This window comes from Helianthus annuus, chromosome 11, assembly GCF_002127325.2.
Source record: "Helianthus annuus cultivar XRQ/B chromosome 11, HanXRQr2.0-SUNRISE, whole genome shotgun sequence".
NCBI classification, from domain to species: Eukaryota; Viridiplantae; Streptophyta; class Magnoliopsida; order Asterales; family Asteraceae; genus Helianthus; species Helianthus annuus.
The window spans coordinates 11,506,749-11,526,247 of NC_035443.2; the positions used below are offsets into that span (position 1 = coordinate 11,506,749).

Sequence of the window (19,499 nt, forward strand, 5' to 3'; positions counted from 1 at the left end):
GAAATCAAATAAAAAACTTTCCATCCTCTACGTGACTTCCTTACATAATGTCTTCCTTAAACCGTTTTGCTCACCCCCATTTCTGAATCCTTGTACCGACTAGACACTCGAATAAGCGTTCTAATCGAAATCATCCGCTCATTGCTTCATACTTTGACGTCCTTTGCCATCGTCACACCATAATGTCGTAGCACCAACACCGCCAAACACTTTGGCCAGAATCGCAACAACCACCGCCGTCGCCGCCGCTAACAGTTCTGAATCCCGAACCAGCATAGGCGTTCGTGTACTCCTATCACCGCCATCTCTCATTCTCTGATATGTTTTCCGTTCAATCGTTGAGGTATTATTCATGCTCTCTAGCATAAGATGTGTACTCTCTGTGAACTTTGTGGCTTTTCATTTCCAAATCCGTTTCTGGCGACTAAGGGGGCGTTTGGTTCGCAGGAATTCAATGGAATTTAAGTGAATTGGAATTTGAATTCCATCTCTTAAGATGTTTGGTTCACAGAATTTGATGGAATTGGAATCCCAATTCCAATCTGTATGTGTTTGGTTGACAATGGAATTGGAATTGAAATTAGGCATGAATTCCTTCAAATTCCTTTAACTAAAGGAAATCAAAATCTTTTCTATATGTGAAGGAATTAAAGTAAATTCATTGGAATCTTCGACCGTTTCGAACCGCACCGTTTCAACCTGTACCGTTTCGACCCATACTGGTTTCGATTCGAACCGTTTCGACGCGAACAGTTTCGACCTGTAACGTTTCGACGTAAACGATTTCGACCCATACTGTCTCGAATCAAAGCATTTCGACGCGAACCGTTTTGAATTGAACCGTTTCGTTGCGAACCGTTTCGACGCGCACCGTTTCGACGCAAACCATTTCGACCTGTACCATTTTGAACTGAAGTGTTTCGACCCGTACCATTTCGAACTGAACCATTTCAACTCGTACTGTTTCGAATTGAACCGTTTCGACCTGGAACACTTCGAATCGAACCGTTTCGACGCGAACCGTTTTGACAAGTACCGTTTCGAATTGAACCGTTTCGACGCGAACTGTTTCGACCCGTACCGTTTTGACCCGAACTGGTGGTTGTGGGTGCCGGGGTGATTGATTCCAATTCATTTGACAACCAAACACAACAAAAATGGAATTGAGATTCCAATTCCAACAATTTCCAATTCCCATTGGAATGTTTAAATTTCAAATCCAATTTCTTCAAATTCTAATTCCTATACAAATTTCAATTCCAATTCCAATCATTCCACGAACCAAACGCCCCCTAAGACTTTGTTTTGAAAATTTAAATAAAAATTGAAATGTCAGATTACTATATGGCACCCTTGCCAATGCATGTTCCATTTCCCATGTATCTAATTAGAATTAAAATATGATTTCCGTTGCTGGTCCATCATTTAGGCAAAATTAACCAAATAAAAACTTTTACAATTCAATGATTTTAGACCCAAAATTCTGCATTCAAAAAAAAAAAGTTATAGTTATGTACTGTAGATGAATTTAATTAAATAAAGCATACATAATTTACCCCTAGGTATAGCCTTATAGCTAAAGGTAAATCTCTATTATTTAGATGTCCTCATAGAAGCCTTGAAAACTTAAATAAGATAAATGATCACAAATGGGCTGATAACATGCTGGACGACAAGGTGAAACATTTTAGAATCAAAACTATAAGCAATTAAATTAAATATAGGCAAATTGGATTTAAATAATCCCAACTCATTGTTATTGGCCAATAATAATCCCAACTCATTTAATCACCAATAATAATCCGAACTATTCACTTTTGTTTGTAAAATACTCCCATTTAAAAAAACACTAACTAGGTTAAAAATTTAGCTGATGTGTCATATGACGTGGCAGTTGATGTGAGATTTTTTGATGACGTGGCAGTCTACGTGGCATTTTGATGACGTGGCAGCTGATGTGGCAGTTGATGTGGCATTTTTGATGACGTGACAACTGATGTGGCAGGTGACGTGGCAAGCCACATCAGCAAATTTTTAACCTAGTTAGTGTTTTTTTAACTGGGAGTATTTTACAAACAAAAGTGAATAGTTCGGATTATTATTGGTGATTAAATGAGTTGGGATTATTATTGGCCAATAACAGTGAGTTGGGATTATTTAAATCCAATTTGCCTTAAATATATGGCATATACAGCTTACTAAATAAATGGAAATCCGTAAAGTCTTGTCGCCGGAAGCCGATGAGTTCATGAATCTTATATAGCCAAATTAATGTTCAAAATTTAATAGTGAAAATATAGGTCACGTGCTCTTTGAAGACCACTTGTTTTGCTTTACCATGCTCGCTTATAAGGTACGGATTCGTGACCCCTTTACATCGTAGTATAACTTTATTTAATTCTGTTACTCTTTGCTATGGATTCCGTTTCTTTTACATCGTAGTATAATTTTATTGTTCGTTACTCGTTAGTAAATATTATGTTTTCTTTTCATCCGTTAATTTGTAGTACGGATTGTGTCATCGTTGGCCAGTCTTCATTACGTTATTGTGATACTCTTTTAGTCTTTTGGAAACATGTCCGTTAGCTCTGTTTTGTTAGTATGGTCGGTTTTGATTATTAGTATGTTATAACATGCTATACCTCAGACTTGTACTCATGGTCGCATGTTCCTGTTGATAATTATTTTTAGTTGTATGTTTATTAGTTACATGGCCTAAGCTTTTGTACTCTGTCACCCGAGCGTTTCTGACTTGTCGTTTGGGCGTTAACGACATGAACACTTTCCGTGACAGTGCGTAATCAAAATCACGGCGTCTCTGACTTGTGCTTGTGTAGCACCTTGGCCCCTTAGAGGCGTATGGATCGATCCTAGCTCTGTTTCTGACTTCTGTTTTCTGACTTCTGGGGGATGGAATAATGGGTGCACGCCACACTCACCATCTCATTGGTGCATAGAATTGCTACCTGTGTACCCCTCTGTTTCTGGCTCTGGGTGCTTCTGTGTTACACGACTTATTTTGTTGATATATTTGTCGTGTAAGTTAGTATATGTTTCAGTATTTGAACATGTTATGTTTTTTATTATGTTATGATAAGTTATGTGTGCATCTGATTATACGTACTTGATTATGGTTCCTATTGTGTACCGGATTATGTTTCTGATATGTTCAGTATTTGATTCTGTTATGACTGAGTATCTGTATCGGTTTGTGTCACTTCCGTCTCAGTATCAGTTCGATTTGGATTCAGGTTTCGTGTTATACGCTTAGTTTGTATCCGTCAGAATCTTTGTTAGTATTTGATCCAAGGTCTGTTCTATATTTGTCATCGAATCATGTCTTTGTTTCATTTCGATTTTCTAGATTGTTTCAAGAAACTTTATAAGGAGTAAATTTTTACAATTTTGAACTTAGGTTCTCTAATTTATTTTGTTTATTAAATATAATCTCCAAAGCTATGAAAACAAGTATCTTGATTAAATAGTAACTTTTGAAATATGACAAACTAACAGAAAGTAATTTTAATCCAAACATTTGTTTAAAAATAATATTTTTGAATGTTCATTCTTTTAAACGTTATAGGAATTATTAAACCGTATTTAAAATGTTTCGGTCAATGTATTTGTTTTTTTTTGTTTTAGTTTCTGTATCGGTTTCCCATGTCGGTTTTCGAAATTTATAATAAGTATTTTGTTTAGAAATCTAGGTTATTCAACTTACTCTACTTTTTTATATATAAGGTTTTCAAAGTTAGAAAAGTTTTATCTTTGTGTAATAACGATTTGCTATTAAATATGATAAATTATTATATCTTGATAAAATTCAAATGTTCAAATAAGAAAATAGTTTTGCAAGTACCGCATATTTAAATAATAGCATTATTAAATGATTAAATAAATACGTTTATACAAGGAAAATGGTTTTAGTCATCATGGTCAACAATGTATAAGTCTCTACATCAGTTTTGTGTTAGATTCGGAATCGGTTATGTATATGACCGATTTCTGTTTCTGTATCAATATCCGTTACAGTTTCAGATCAGTTCCTGTATCGGTTTTTGTATCAGTCTTGTGTCTGCATCTGTTTTCAGTACCCGTGTTAGTAATCGTTTCAGTTCAGTCTCAGTTATGTTCTTTTGTGTTTTGCTTCCGCTGATATGACTTTTCTTATACTGTGGATTTCTCCATTACTGAGCAACTTTTGGCTCAGCCGTATTTTTCTTTTTGTGTTTTTCCTATTTGTTTTACAGGTAATATGGGATGATTTGGGATTTCAGTGAGGAGCGTTAGGAAGTTGCTGGCCAAGATTCTCTATTTCAGTAATATAATAAATGTAATTAGGATCTTTCATTTAATGTTATGGATTGGTTTTAGTTCTGATATTTGTAAAAGTGACACGTCGCCCTAGTGGGGTTGGGGTGTTACAGCCACACTGCCACCCATACGCACGGACCTCCATTTCCTCATACAATACTTCAAATACTACAAAAATTTGATATAACTGTTACAACTCCATCGTGCACACATTAGTAGACAATTAAGCAACGTAAATATGATTATCACCATATTACCGATAGTTCAGGGACAAGCGAAAAACATAAAAGATTAAGGATTAGTAACACACATAAATTCCGTTGTTGATCAATCACTAGGACAAGCTGAAATTTTAGGGTCAAGCTCGACTCGTTAAAAGCTCAAGCTAGCTCGTGGCTCGTCAATAAGAATTCCAATCAATAAGAATGCATTACTTTTTGATTCATTTATTATTTATATTTAGTGCTATTGTAATGGTATATTAGTTAACTTACATAGATAATTATTTGTAATCTCCATTTTTAATAGCTAACTATATTAAATTTGTAACTTATTTTCAAAATATATATATTTTTCAAAAAAATACTAACACTACTACAAAATAGAGCATAAGACGGTGTTCAATATTTGGTTTAGACGGTGTTATTAAAATAACACCGTCTTAAAATCAATTCCTCACATGACCTTTGTGCAAATCCAATTAAAATATTCAAAAAAATTCCATAAAACACCGTCTTATGCTTCAACACCGTCTTATGGTTACATACGCACCCTTTAGACGGTGTTCACTTTGAACACCGTCTTATATGCTCATGCTTTAGACGGTGTTATTTTAATAACCCCGTCTTAAAATCAAATCCTCACATGACCGTTACACCAACCCAATTAAAATAATCAACAAAATTCCATACAACACCGTCTTATGCTTAAACCCCGTCTTATGTGTACATAGCACCCTTTAGACGGTGTTACCTTTGAACACCGTCTTATATACTATCAAATTCAAAACGCAGACTCTTCAACAACCCACCAAATCTTCATCTTTCTTCCAACTTTCTCACCTTCTTCATTCTCTCATCTTCTTCATCCAACTTTCTCATCTTCTTCACTTAATTTCATCATTAAGAAGCTTTTAAAGCTTTAAGGTTAGTTTCTTTTTTCTTTACATATGTTACTTAATGTTTTTTAGTTTTATAAATAGTTTTAAATGTGTTTAGTTATATGTTGTTTTTATTAGAAATTGAAGTTGTCTTTTGTTTTTCTAAGGCATTAATGTATTTTATATGTGTTTAACATTGTTATAATTTATTTTCAGTGATATATGAAAATTTTCTATCTTAATTTACATATAGATGTTATATATTTACATTTACATATAGGTATATATATATATTTAGGTAACCCTTTAGAATTACCCGTCCAAAATTTATCTAATAGAGATAAATTTTGGATTGTCCCGTTCGGGACTGCTTTTTGAATATTCTATCTCATTTAGGATATGTATACATTTTAACGAACTGTCATTTAAGAAAAGATCGGTTGGTATTTCCTCTACTCTCACGGGTTTGCGGTTTTTCGCATACTTGGGGAGTTAAGGGGAAATGCTGCCGATTTTTTCTTAAATGTCGTCTCGTTAAAATGTGTACTTCTGAGATAGAATATTCAAAAAGTGGGTTAGGATTCACCTCCTTAGAAAACCGGTTTACATCATACGTATACGCTCATATCATTTTTTTGTTTATTTGAATTTTCAGATGGATCGCGATTGGATGTACTACCGAAATCGTACAGATGAAATATATATAATGGGTGTTCAAAGTTTTCTTAAGGCCGCCGAAGCTCATCGCGTGAATATGGGAGATCGATTAATATTTTGTCCCTGTGCATCGTGTACGAATTTTCAAAAATTTGATATCAAAGAAATAAACTTTCATTTGTTTAGATATGGTTTTATGCCTGGATATACTTGTTGGTCAAAGCATGGGGAATCTCTTGCTAATCGTATTTCGTTAGATTAGCGTATGTAGTTTACTTATGCAATTTAACGTAGCTTGTTATGTATTCACAAATGATTGCAATTTGACGGTTTATTTCCGAATTGGATGTCTACGGGTTTATTTTTGATTTGAATATGTATTATTTTGGTTTGATTTGAAAATGTGCCGTTGGTGTATGTATATAGCTTGATGTATTTCCTGGAAAACCTTGTATATGTTTTTTTTTTCCAGCAAGCAAATATATTTCTAGCAAATGTATTTCTGGAAAATGTTCACTAAACACCGTCTAATAAGACTTGAGGTATAAGCCGGTGTTCAAACTCTGAACACCGTCTAATAAGACTTGAGGTATAAGCCGGTGTTCAAACTCTGAACACCGTCTAATAAGACTTGAGGTATAAGCCGGTGTTCAAACTCTGAACACCGTCTAATAAGACTTGATGTATAAGCCGGTGTTCAGACTCTGAACACCGTCTAATAAGACTTGAGGTATAAGCCGGTGTGCAAACTCTGAACACCGTCTAATAAGTCATGAATTTTAAGCCAGTGTTCAAACTGAACACCGTCTAAAAAGATATGACTTTAAACCAGTGTGGTTTAAGACGGTGTTGAAAACACCGTCTTAAAACCCATTTCACCCCGTCTTATGCTCTATTTTGTAGTAGTGTAATTTTGACTGTATGATAAATTACGAGGTGTGTTGAATAAATTACGAGTTTTGTAGGATAAATTTCGAAATATGTAGAATAACTTTTAATGTGTATAGCCAAATAATTTTAATGTGGATGATGATATTTTTTTATAACTAATTAATTAGTCAAAGATAATAATAAATGACATGAGAGAAAAACTGCTTTTTTTAACGGCAAATTTCTTTTATTCCTGTCGTCTGTGGGACTTGAACCCAAGACCCCCCCCCCCCCCCAACGTGTTTAAAAGCTTTGTCTTTTCCAATGGACCACCTTTTTACAATTATACTATTTGTTCTTTTTATTCTAATAAATTTAAGGATAGCTTGAAATACACCCACAACGTAGATACCTGTTTAAATAATTATAAAAACTTAGATTGAGAAAATGCGTACGGGTATGGACTCAGGTCCAAATATGAAAAATTGACTGTTGTCACATCGGAACCAATCATGTCAATGACACTCACACCTCTAACATCGGCCACCAATCCCAACCGTGCAAATATTTGTTGCCGATTCACTTTACCAATGGTGGGATCACGTCAATTTGAGCTAATTTTTCGGCCACAATCATTTGTTAATCACAACTTCTAACTCCCTTCTAACCGCCCAAGTTGTCGGACGAGCCCATTGCACCAACACCAAAATCAATTGTTTCCTTCTCCTTTTATCGGTTTTAATTTCAAATCCACGGTGAATATAAGGGCAAGGGCTGGTGGTTGCGATTGCTGATGGTGGTGGTGGTTAGGGTAAGTGGTTTCGATGGTTATTGGTGGCTGGTGGTAGTCACGATAGGAGAAAAAAGTGGGAGTGGGCCCACAAGGTTTTTAATAACCTTTCCTTAATGTTATAAGTATAATATAATATAATTAAGATATTTTATTTTATTTAAACTATTTGTTTATTTTCGTTTTTTGGATACTAAGAGTATTTTAGTCATTTTTTACAGACTTAACTGCAATTTTAAATGTCGGTAGCTAGTACGACCTATCAATGTTATGAAAATTTAACCATAGGGAAAATTGAAGTAATAAGTTTACAATCATTGAGATTAATTGTTTACTTATTAAACGTTGAGAATAAATGGTGCAATATCGGTAAACACAAGGACCAACCAAGCAATTAACTCATCCTTTTATTAGTAGAATTACGGTGACCAACTACTAGGATATACGATCCATCCATTTTCTAATAATAGTTTGCTCAACTTCGTAAGTATTTATGTGTGCATTTTAACAGCAATGTAACTTCCAGACAAACGTAATGGATACTACACTACATACGTTTGTTGTGTCAAAACAGTTCTCTTGAACAATGTCTAATTATATGCATATCTCAAGTAAAACATTATGCACCTATCCATATGTGTATAACAATGATGATATTCACAATTACGGGCTAGCTATAACAACGAGAACGAAGCATAGCATGAGCCAACATCTTCCCAACCTGAACTTGGGCATTGGTGCTGAGGTGAAGCCCATCTGGTTGTAGTAACAGTCCTTTTGCATCCACTGTCACTACATTTGGAAGGTTGATTTCATGTTGAGCCTTTCTAACCAATTCTATATAAGGTCCTTCACCAGAGGCCAAAGCAACCTGCAATTTAAAAGAAAAAAGATGTCAAAAGAGAACCTATATTCACCATATGGTTCCAAACATGTTCAGAGAATCCTGTGACAACCGCATAAACACACATACCTAGTGTTTAATCTAAGGTGGTTATGTAACCGCATTTGTTCTCTCTTCCATTACATTAAACAACAGAATGTATACAACATGTTTATGTGGTTTTGTACTTAAATTTCGTTTTGTATTTGTTATGTACCAATCGGTTGATAGATAATCCGTTGAGTGGATCAAACTCAAAAGAAAATAGAAAGAAACTTGATAGAAATTTAGAGAGAATTTTAGACTAATTTTCATTCCTCCTAAAACAATAAACATACATGTCATTTTATAGGTTTAACCACAAAGATAACTACCTAAACTCACTACTCTAATAAAATGGAAATAAACAAGGATAATGGGCATTCCCACCTCCGTTATTCTTGGAACCAACAATGACTAAGTAACAGTTTATTAATCTCACGTGCTGTAATCCTCAAACCTTGTCATCTTGATCATCCAATGGGTTATCAACCGGATCTTAAGATACATAACAATCCACCCCACTCGAACTATCCTTGTCCTCAAGGATAAACACAGAAGGAACTTGATGTTGCGCCATGGCGGCCGCCATTCGGTGTGTCCAACGACATTCGGATAAGTCGTAGTGAAGTGCCACGGTGGTCGCCATTCACGTTTCTCTATCACACCTTTGACCAGTATCATGTTCTTCTCTGTCGGCAATGAATTCCCAGCCTTCCTCAACCGAGTATGAAGAATTGTGATTGTGGGTTTTGGCATGACTAAAGGTATGGTTGAGGCCGCCTGTTTTGGGACAGATTTTGAGGCGGATGTCGGTGTTGGTAGTACGGGTTTTGAGGCTGTTTTTGATGCAGTTGGTGGGGTGGCGGAAACGGGTGGTGGAAGTGTAGGCACGGGAGCGAAAGTTGGTGGTGGTGATGCGGCAGCGGGTGACGGTAGCGGTGTAGAAAAAATGGGTGAAGTTGCCCATCTCCGGGACTCGTTTTTGAGAAGATCGATCATCTCAGCAATCGTTGATATGATTCGATCCAACGACTCGTTCCATTCGTGAGCGTCCATGAGGGGATCAAGACCGCTCTGATACCAATTGATATGAACCAATTAGTTGATACCAATTGTTATGTACCAATCGGTTGATAGATAATCCGTTGAGTGGATCAAACTCAAAAGAAAATAGAAAGAAACTTGATAGAAATTTAGAGAGAATTTTAGACTAATTTTCATTCCTCCTAAAACAATAAACATACATGTCATTTTATAGGTTTAACCACAAAGATAACTACCTAAACCCACTACTCTAATAAAATGGAAATAAACAAGGATAATGGGCATTCCCACCTCCGTTATTCTTGGAACCAACAATGACTAAGTAACAGATTATTAATCTCACGTGCTGTAATCCTCAAACCTTGTCATCTTGATCATCCAATGGGTTATCAACCGGATCTTAAGATACATAACAGTATTGAATGCTTGCACATGGGTGGAACCAGAGGAAGGCCAAGAGGGTTTGCTGACTGACCACTTAGCCGCGAGAATGTTAGATATTTATTTATAAGCGCGTGATGTTTATATATATAAAATCTAAGATTTTTTAGATTTTTTTTGTTTTGCACCCTTAGCTGTAGCCGATAGAGAAACAAACCTTTTAATGACCGTCTATAAAGAAGTTCAGATTCCACCACAACACGCACATATGTCTATACACAAACTACTATAATACTAACATTGAAGAAAAAAAATAATACCGGCAAAGAGCTCAATACCCAAAAAAATATTTAATATCTATTTTTAAAATTTATGTTGGTCATACAAGTTCATTAGAGAATCAACCTTAACTCACAAATTACAAGAACTATAGAAAAACTTGTATCTATTATTTTAACCATGATAAATAAAACTGTTATGTAAAGTTGTAAATACATAGCCCCTTCTCTTTCTTTCTGGCTTCCCCTATAGCACTTGTATACAATTATCTATACGCTTACAAAAATCTCTGGTTAAAACCAATTATGCAATTAAAATAACACTTGGAGGGGGGTTAGTGCACGGTCCTCCCAACCGCCGGAGTGATCCCACTCCGGGAGCCGTTACCCGACGAAGCTAGCTCCGCGGTGAATTTCCCATGCCGAGTTTTTACCCTGCGACATATGCCACTCCCAAGACTCGAACCCGGTACCTCTGAAAAGAGGTGGGTGTCGGTCGCCAACTGGGCTACCCCAATTATATTCTAATTTATATATTTATGATTTTTCCTTTAATTGGTCACCTATGATAAAAACAAGAGTTAAATGTCATTTTAGTCCTTTGTCATTTTATCAGTATAGTTCAAATGTTTGAAACGTTAGCATTTTAGTTCAAATAGTTTTAAACGTTATCATTTTAGTCAACTGGGTTAATTACATCCCTTTATTTTGTTAACTAGAAGGGCATTTCGGTCACTTTATATGTAACTCTGTTAACTAGAAAGCAATTCGACCATATAAAATATCGAATTACCCTTCTAGCTAACATAAAAAATGTACAGAGTTAACCCAATGAACTAAAATGACAACGCTTGAAACTATTTAGACTAAAATGACAACGTTTCAAACCTTTAGATACTGGTAACATGGACGAACCACATGAACTAAAATCAATTTAACTCTAAAAACAAGAAACCTACCAAACTCATGGACCCTTATCCACCGCATGCTCATCGTGCTAGCACATGATGAATGTTTTTTTCTTTAATTATTTGAAGTTAAAGTTAGTTCTAAGCTACCTTTTAACACCCTCGTTTTAAGTTTATATTACTTTAAAACCGTTGGCTAACTTAACTCTAGTTAAGTTTAACCGTTGACTGACCAGAAAACATTGACCCATAACGTTGACTAACTAAACCAGCTACCAAGAACAAATCACGTTGACCGACTAAACATCTTCAAATCATTCTGATCCAAATTCAAATTGATTTTAACATGTTATATTGTTATGTATCAAACTATACAATATGTAAAACATACATACCTGAATAACGGGTAGCAAAGGAGACTTCAAATCAGTTCTCAAATCAATAAACAATTTCCTCAATCTCTCTTTATACAATTCAGCATCACTTATATTCAACGTATCTCTCTCCCCTTGAAACCACAACACGCCCCTAATCTCTCCACCACCTTCCCCCGCGGCAGCCGCCCTACGCGTCAACTCGTCGTAAAGCCTACCGCCGCGGGACCACTCTCCTATCCCACTCCCTCCAATTGCACAAGGCACCAAACCAACCACCCGAAACCGCCTTGGATCGCCTCTCAACACCGCATTCGCAAACGCCATCCCTGGCCCCACCCCACAAGTTTTGTTCACATCAATATCTATATGAAGTGGTTCATGTGCATCTTCCCATGTTAGATCACCACCTAACCGTAGAATCTTTCCGGGGCGGGGCTTGACTTCTGGCGGGATTATCCCGTCCCAGTTTTTGTCAATCACCCCGCCCCGTCCGGCCATGTTGCTTTGGCCGGCTAGAATAAAAACATCTTTGATAAGATAGGTTGATCTAGTTGAAGTATTGGTGAAGGTAGGTAGTTTGACATGAGTGGAACAATACTCATATGTTATGATGAAAAGAAATAAAATGGTTAGCTTAAGGCCATTATTGGCCATATAGAGAGGATATTTTAGAGAAAGAAGAAGATTAATTGGTGGGTGGGAATTATTTTAGTTGTTTTATATGTGCAAAAGCAACTTTTGTCTTGTGATTGAAGCCGAGATTTAATTGTTTAGTTTGGCAGTATACCGGAATTCTAGTACAACACAAGATAAAAGACTGGTCTGGTCCCCTTAAATATCTCAAAGGAAATAAATAAAAAAATAAAAACATATCTTTATATAATGCATATTAGATAGATAATAAGGTAATAACTTCATTTGAGGAACACACCATTATAATTTATCTCAAAGTTTAAGACATATTAATATATAATTTAATAAATTACTAATTAAATGCATTAAATACACTTTCTCAACAATAATTATGGGAAAATAGAAAAATAATAATATTAATAATAAAACAATGAAACTAAAACCAAGTGGTTTTATTACCACTTCTTTGTAAACTAAAAAAATAATTAAAAAACTTATTTTAACTTCTTTAACGATAAAAATAGAAAAAAATGGTCCGAAAAGTGTCGATTACATTAACACAACCTAGAGATAACCTGGTCTTTTATTTCTCAAACTAGACCGGGTTCAAAACCGGCTTGGGTTTTTTAAGAAGGATTCAAACTAGTTGTAGCCAAATCAGTACGGGCTTTCTAACTGGGTTGGGCAAAAAATAAGCCAAACCTCCTATAAGCGATTAGGGTTGAGGGAAACTAAAACATTTTCGGTTTTTTTTTTTTTGTAATATTTTAGTTTTATTTTTTTTTGTTAGTGCTTTTTGTTACTTCGTCTATATTTTCATTTAAATTTCATTTAAAAAATGAGAGTGTCCTCGGCCATAAAGTGTTGCAGGTAAATTTTAGTTTTATATAATATCTATATCCTATCCTATCTTATTTTCAAAATAAACAATTTTGTTAAATACCACGTGACAACTTTTCATACTCCATCAAATATTTTATAAAGATCATATTTATGTTTTAAAATTCTTCTTTAACTTCTATAATAAATTTTCAAATATAATTTAAAGGTTTTTTTAAATTATTCTTCTTCGAACCGTCATAGTTCACACACCAACATTCTCAACAATCTTTATTTTTAACGACGAATTAAATCACCGGATAAGCATTCTGTGATTCCCTTAATCGAGTAGATGCATCTTCTCCTCCATAACAGTCAGAGTTGGATGCATACCCGAGCCACCAGTTCCGAAGAAAACCCGCCCGCTCGAAGGCCAACTATAGTAAAACCCGGTTCGGCTCGGTTTCGAACTGGCGACCTCGAGAGAGGCCTATTTCTAAACTTCATTGCCACCACCAACAGGGTCGGCCCCGAAAATTCTTGTACTTTGTTCGAGCTCGAAAAAACATGCCCTTAGGCCTTAACGAAATTGGGTATTGGGCTCACTAAAGGTCTAAACCTAATGCCAATGGACTAATAGATAATCTAAACCATTAAAATAGTTTTGTAAGTGGGCCTATGTTGGTGTTTGTATGGATATATCCTATTAATTTATTTATTCTTACATATACATATCGGAGTTTTTTTTTTTTTTTTAATAACGTGCCCTTTGAAATATCGGGCCTTGGCTAGTGGTCCTCCCCGCCCACCTTCAGGGTTGGCCATGACTACCAATGTCTTTCAATGTGATGCTAGTGGGAGTTGAACTTGAGACCTTAAGGAGAGAAACCAGGTGACTAACCACTAAAAATTAACTTTTTTTAAGAAACCTACACATTAAATTACCTAATCATTTTCCAAGTTTATTTTAATTAATTACTAGATTAGAACCATGTGTATTACACGAGTTGAATAAATGTAATTTTATATGGGGGCTACTAAATGTACCCCCTCTTATTACTTTTCATACCCCTATTTTCATAAAATCACATTTAAACTTATTATATTTACCCCTTATACATGTCATATTTTTAAAAGTATCCTTTTTGTTACAAAACAAATTCAAAAGTGTAAAAAAATATTGTAGACGTTTTTTTTTTCAAAATCTTTTTTGATTTTTATATTAATTTAAAAAACATATTTTTAAAGTGTTCACTTCGATTGAAAGTCCTAAACTGGTTTTAACTTGCTTATAACATACTCCTTACACTACTTAAATTTGAACTTATATAAATTGTTAATTTATAGTTTGATAAAATTATTTTAGTACCTATTGTTTATTTCTTCACTTGCATAGATGGTTTGAATGATTAATATGTGCTAGGGCTATAAACACTATTTTAAAAGAAAAAAACTTTATTACTTTTTAATAAATAAAATTGTTAATTATTTTATAAACACATTTAAAGTATTAAAAATTATAAAAGTAAAATCTTTAAGATGCAAACTAGATGAGGGAAAACATAATATAGACTTTTTTTTAAAAGAGAGTTCAAAACATTTTTTTATTGTTTTTATAAATTAATGTTAGTATTTATTTATAAAGATATTCAATAAAAAAGCATAATCTAATTACTATTTGAGAAAGTGTCTTTAAAAACAATATCCGAGAACTTTAAAAAAATATGTTTTTAAATAAAAATTAAAAAACAATTTAAAAAATAACATCTGTATTTTTTTTACACTTTTGAATTTGTTTTGTAACAAAGAGAATATTTTTTAAAATGATAATTTGTATAGGGGATAAATATTACAAGTTTTAATGTGATTTTATGAAAGGGGGTATAAAAAGTAATAAGAGGTGGTACATTTAGCCTAGCCCTTTTATATATGAAATAATAAAAAGTTATATCTTTATGAATATCGTATATTGTACGGGTTAAATAAATGTAATTTTATATATCAAATAATAATAAAAAAATTATATCTTTAAAAACCATATGTATTACACAGATTAAATAAATGTAATTTTGTAAACTAAATACTAAAAACGTCGTATCTTTAAAAAACTTGTGTATAATCGGGTTGAATAAATCTACCAAATAATAAAAAATTACATCCTTAAAATCCCCGTATATTACACGTGTTGAATAGATTTAAAAAAATTATATCTTTAAAAACCATGTGTATTACACAGATTAAATAAATCTAATTTTGTATATTAAATACTAAAAACGTCGTATCTTTAAAAAACCCGTGTATAGTCGGGTTGAAAAATCTACCAAGTAATAAAAAAGTTATATCCTTAAAAAACCACGTGTATTACACGTATTGAATAAATCTAATTTTACATAGCAAATGATAAAAAGTTATATCTTTAAAAACTTAATGTATTACACGGGTTATATAAATGTAACTTTGTATAGTAAATAATAAAAAAATATTTTTAAAACCCCGCATTTTACACGAATTGAATAAATATAATTTTGTATATCAAATAATAAAAAAGTTATATTTTTAATAAATTAGGATAACATTTAATATTAATTTTTTATTTATATATTTAATATAAGATAAGTTGGAAAGAGATGTATTTGTTTTAAAAATATATTAAATTAACAATTTAGATTTGAGGATAATATTTTATTAAAGTATGATAAGATTTAATATTAATTTATTATTTATTTATTTAGTTAATATAAGATAAATATAGATTTGAGGATGCCTTCAATGAATGATACGTGTCCAAAAGTTGATTTTTTTTTATTATAGTAGATAGATTTCCATGTTTATGAATATAAGTTATACATTCTTTTGTTACGCAATAACAAATGAGCTTCAAGTTGAAATAAAAATTTAATTAACAATTAATGCTATCACAATGAATTTGTATAATAATAATCTTTATACTTTATAAATAGAAGATTTAATATTTTAATAAATTATTAATTTATAAAACAAGTGAAAGTTAAAAAGACTGGTATGGGCGTGTGACGATGACCGAGCTCCAGGACCGGACGGATTTAACTTCCGATTCATAAAAAAGTATTGGTACTTACTCAGGCAGGAGGTCGTTGATACTCTTCAGTTTTTTTATGTGTCGGAATCCATTTCGCGAGGGTGTTCGTCTTCCTTTATAGCCCTTATATCGAAGATTAGAGACTCGGTGGCGTTTAACGATTTCCGTCCCATAAACTTGTTGGGTTGTATTAGTAAAATTATATCCAAAGTCCTTGCGGAGAGATTGAAGAAGGTTTTGGATTTGGTCATATCTATATATCTGTCGGCGTTCTTGAAAAATCGTAGCATTATTGATGGACCACTTATTATGAACGAATTGATCAGTTGGGCTAAGAGGAAAAAGCCAAGATGATGATGTTCAAAATTGATTTCGAGAAAGCGTGTGATCATATAAATTGAGATTTTTTTAGAATCCGTTCTGGAGCAAATGAACTTCCCAATGAAATGGCGGAAATGGATTTTGGCTTTTCTGAAGTCAGCTAGATCTTCAGTGTTAATAAACGGATCTCCCTCATTTGAATTTCAGTTTTTTCGGGGAGTGAGACAAGGGGATCCGATTTCACCTCTCCTTTTTCTTATCGGGATGGAAGCTTTGTCATGTATGATTGTTAAAGCAGCGGAGGAAGGTATCTTTAAGGGTATTCAACTTCCAAATGAAGGGCCTTTAATTTCGCACCTTTTGTTTGCGGATAATGCCCTCTTAGTGGGGGAATGGAGTCGAGAAAATGCTTTGAACATGGCCCGGTTACTTAGATGTTTTAATCTAGCTTCCGGATTAACAATTAACTACGGTAAATCAAACCTCTTTGGTGTCGGGGTGTCAACAGGTGAAGTCAAAAAACTAGCTTGGGAGATAGGGTGCAAAGATGGGGTCCTGCCATGCTCTTATATTGGTTTAACTTTGGGCGTCAATATGAATAGAATCTCGCAATGGAAACCGGTCATGGATGTGTTCGATAATAGATTAGCAGTTTGGAAAAAAAAATCCATTCTTTCAGAAAGAGGAAGGTTAACCTTGCTCAAAGCAGTTCTGAAAACCATTCCAACTTATTTCTTTTCTATTTTTAAAGCTCTTGTCAAAGTTATAAAAACCCTCGAAGCGAGCGAAACAACGGCTTTTTTATGGGGTAGTTCATAAAATAAGCAAAAGATTGGATGAAATGGGCCAAGATCACGCGACTAGTAGATGCGGGCGGTCTTGGTCTAACTTCTTTGCGGGATGTAAACTTGGCATTACTATCCAAATGGTGGTGGCGGTTCAAAATCGAAAAAGATGCGCTATGGAGACAAGTTGTGAATGCTTGACATAGCTCGAAAAGAGGATGTTCTTTTATGCCGATGGCATCTTCAATTTCAGGTACGTGGAAGTCAATTGTGAAGATGGAAAACCAAATAAATAAGGGTAATATAAGGCTGGGGAATATTATAAAAGTTGTGGTGGGGAAAGGTAACTGCATTCGATTATGGATTGATACTTGGATCATAAATGAGCCATTGAAAAAGGTGTGCCCAGAATTGTTTGCTCTAGAAAAAGAAAAAAAGAGTGCTAGTGGAGGCTTGCTATGACATGGTGAATCAATATGCTACGTGGAAATGGAGATGGAAGAAGTTAAGTTTTACTCAAAAAGAAAAAGATGAGTTGGTGGTCCTTATGAACATTCTGGAGCAGGTGAAAATTACGAATGAAAAGGATTGTTGGAAATGGATGGGGGACGATACGGGGGTATTTACAGTAGCATCGATGAAAAAATATATACTTGACGCAAAACAGGAGACGAAGCCTTACGTTTGGAAATGGAATAGTTGGATACCCAAAAAAATAAATACTTTTGTATGGAAAGCGGAAAAGGAAAAAATTCCTACGATGATGTCTTTGGGTAGAAGAAATATAAATTTGGGGTCGGTAACATGTCGTCTTTGCGGGGAAGCTGATGAAAATAGCACTCATTTATTTTCCTCTTGTTGTATAGCGACGATGATTTGGCAATATATTAGTGAGTGGTGCAATATTCCGAGTATTTGCACCTTCTCAGTGAGAGATATTATAAACCTCCATAGTTACTTGAAGGTGGGAAAAAGGAAGAAAAAGGGATTCAAGCGTTAATGCTTATCGCGATTTGGAGTATTTGGCGTGTTCAAAATGAAGGCATTTTCAAGAATGTCAACATTAAAAGAATCAAGGAAGACATAAAGCGTTGGAGTATCTTTGGATAAAAAATCAGTCGCCGCTCAAGAATTTGGAATGGAAGGATTGATGTAAGTTTGCGTTGTAATGCCTTTGTGTTTGTTGTATGTCTTGCTCTAGCTCCTTGCTAGTTACGTTTTTTGGTTAATGAAAATGAAAGTTGCCGTTAAAAAAAGTAAAATTCGTGAACGTGAAACATAGCTAACCAATTAGATAGTGTGCTCTAACAGTGAAACAATAGCTAACACCTGCATTTTAATATATAAGATAAATTGTAAATGATTAATATTTTAATAAATTCTTCAAATAATATCAAAGTCAAAGCAAGAATATGGAAATATATTATTGTGTATAAATATTTTTATGCAATTTAAAAGTATATATAAATTTTTATTATGTAAAAAATGAATATATACAAGCATGGTTATAAACACAAGGTTTCCAAGGCCGAGTACTCCTCGAGTAGTCGCTACAAGGTACGTTGCCGAGACGACTTTCTTCAACTCCGACTAATTACTCGGAATCGATCAAATGCGGTCAACATCGGCCAAAATCGGATCTAGTAGGTCAACTCGTGCCGAGTTTGACTTAAAATAAAATAAAATATAATTTATATGCCTATCATATTAAAGAATGATTATCAATTTCACGTATTTTGTTATAAATATTATTAAATTTATGTTATTTGACATATATTTAATTTCCGAAAACTAATTTTTTTATAATTTGGCATGTCCGAGTACTCCCCGTGTACTCTCCGCCTAAGCCGAGTACTCTCAACTCCCTGATCGACCGACTAGGAAGCGCCTAGCGACTTTTGCAACCATGTATACAAGTAGTAATATTTTCTACATGTCTTACTATATTCTAATAAAACAGTTTTATTATTAAACAACTTATGTAACACATGAGATGATAACCTGCTCTTTAATAAAACATTTTTATTTAATAACAAATAATATAACTATTTACGAGCTAAATAAAAGTGATTTAAATTTAAAATGAACTAGATTTAAGCTCTCCCGCGTTGCGGCGGGGGCGTAAAACTATGCCGAATAGCACTAATACCACACCACCGTCAGCGACTACCAACACTGAATCGATCTAGGACCCGCGCATTGCGACGAACTTGTCAATCGAAAAAAATAAATGTAAAACA

The 19,499-nt window shown here is 34.1% G+C and overlaps 1 protein-coding gene across 2 annotated transcripts; it reads right to left on the reverse strand.

Annotated features, from left to right (window-relative positions):
- Positions 1-8,186: 8,186 nt before the first annotated feature.
- On the reverse strand, positions 8,187-12,418 carry LOC110890929 (probable carbohydrate esterase At4g34215). Of its 2 annotated transcripts, none has more exons than XM_022138574.2 (2): positions 11,662-12,394; positions 8,187-8,601 (listed from the first exon to the last, which is right to left on the reverse strand). In XM_022138574.2, exons 1-2 carry the CDS (start codon positions 12,295-12,297, stop codon positions 8,401-8,403), a joined length of 837 nt encoding a protein of 278 aa, XP_021994266.1. In that variant the 5' UTR covers positions 12,298-12,394; the 3' UTR covers positions 8,187-8,400. The 2 variants fall into 2 exon arrangements, with proteins under 2 accessions (XP_021994266.1, XP_021994265.1); XM_022138573.2 differs by lacking the exon at positions 8,187-8,601 and adding an exon at positions 8,900-9,729 and having other exon boundaries at positions 11,662-12,418.
- Between the last annotated feature and the right edge of the window lie 7,081 nt (positions 12,419-19,499).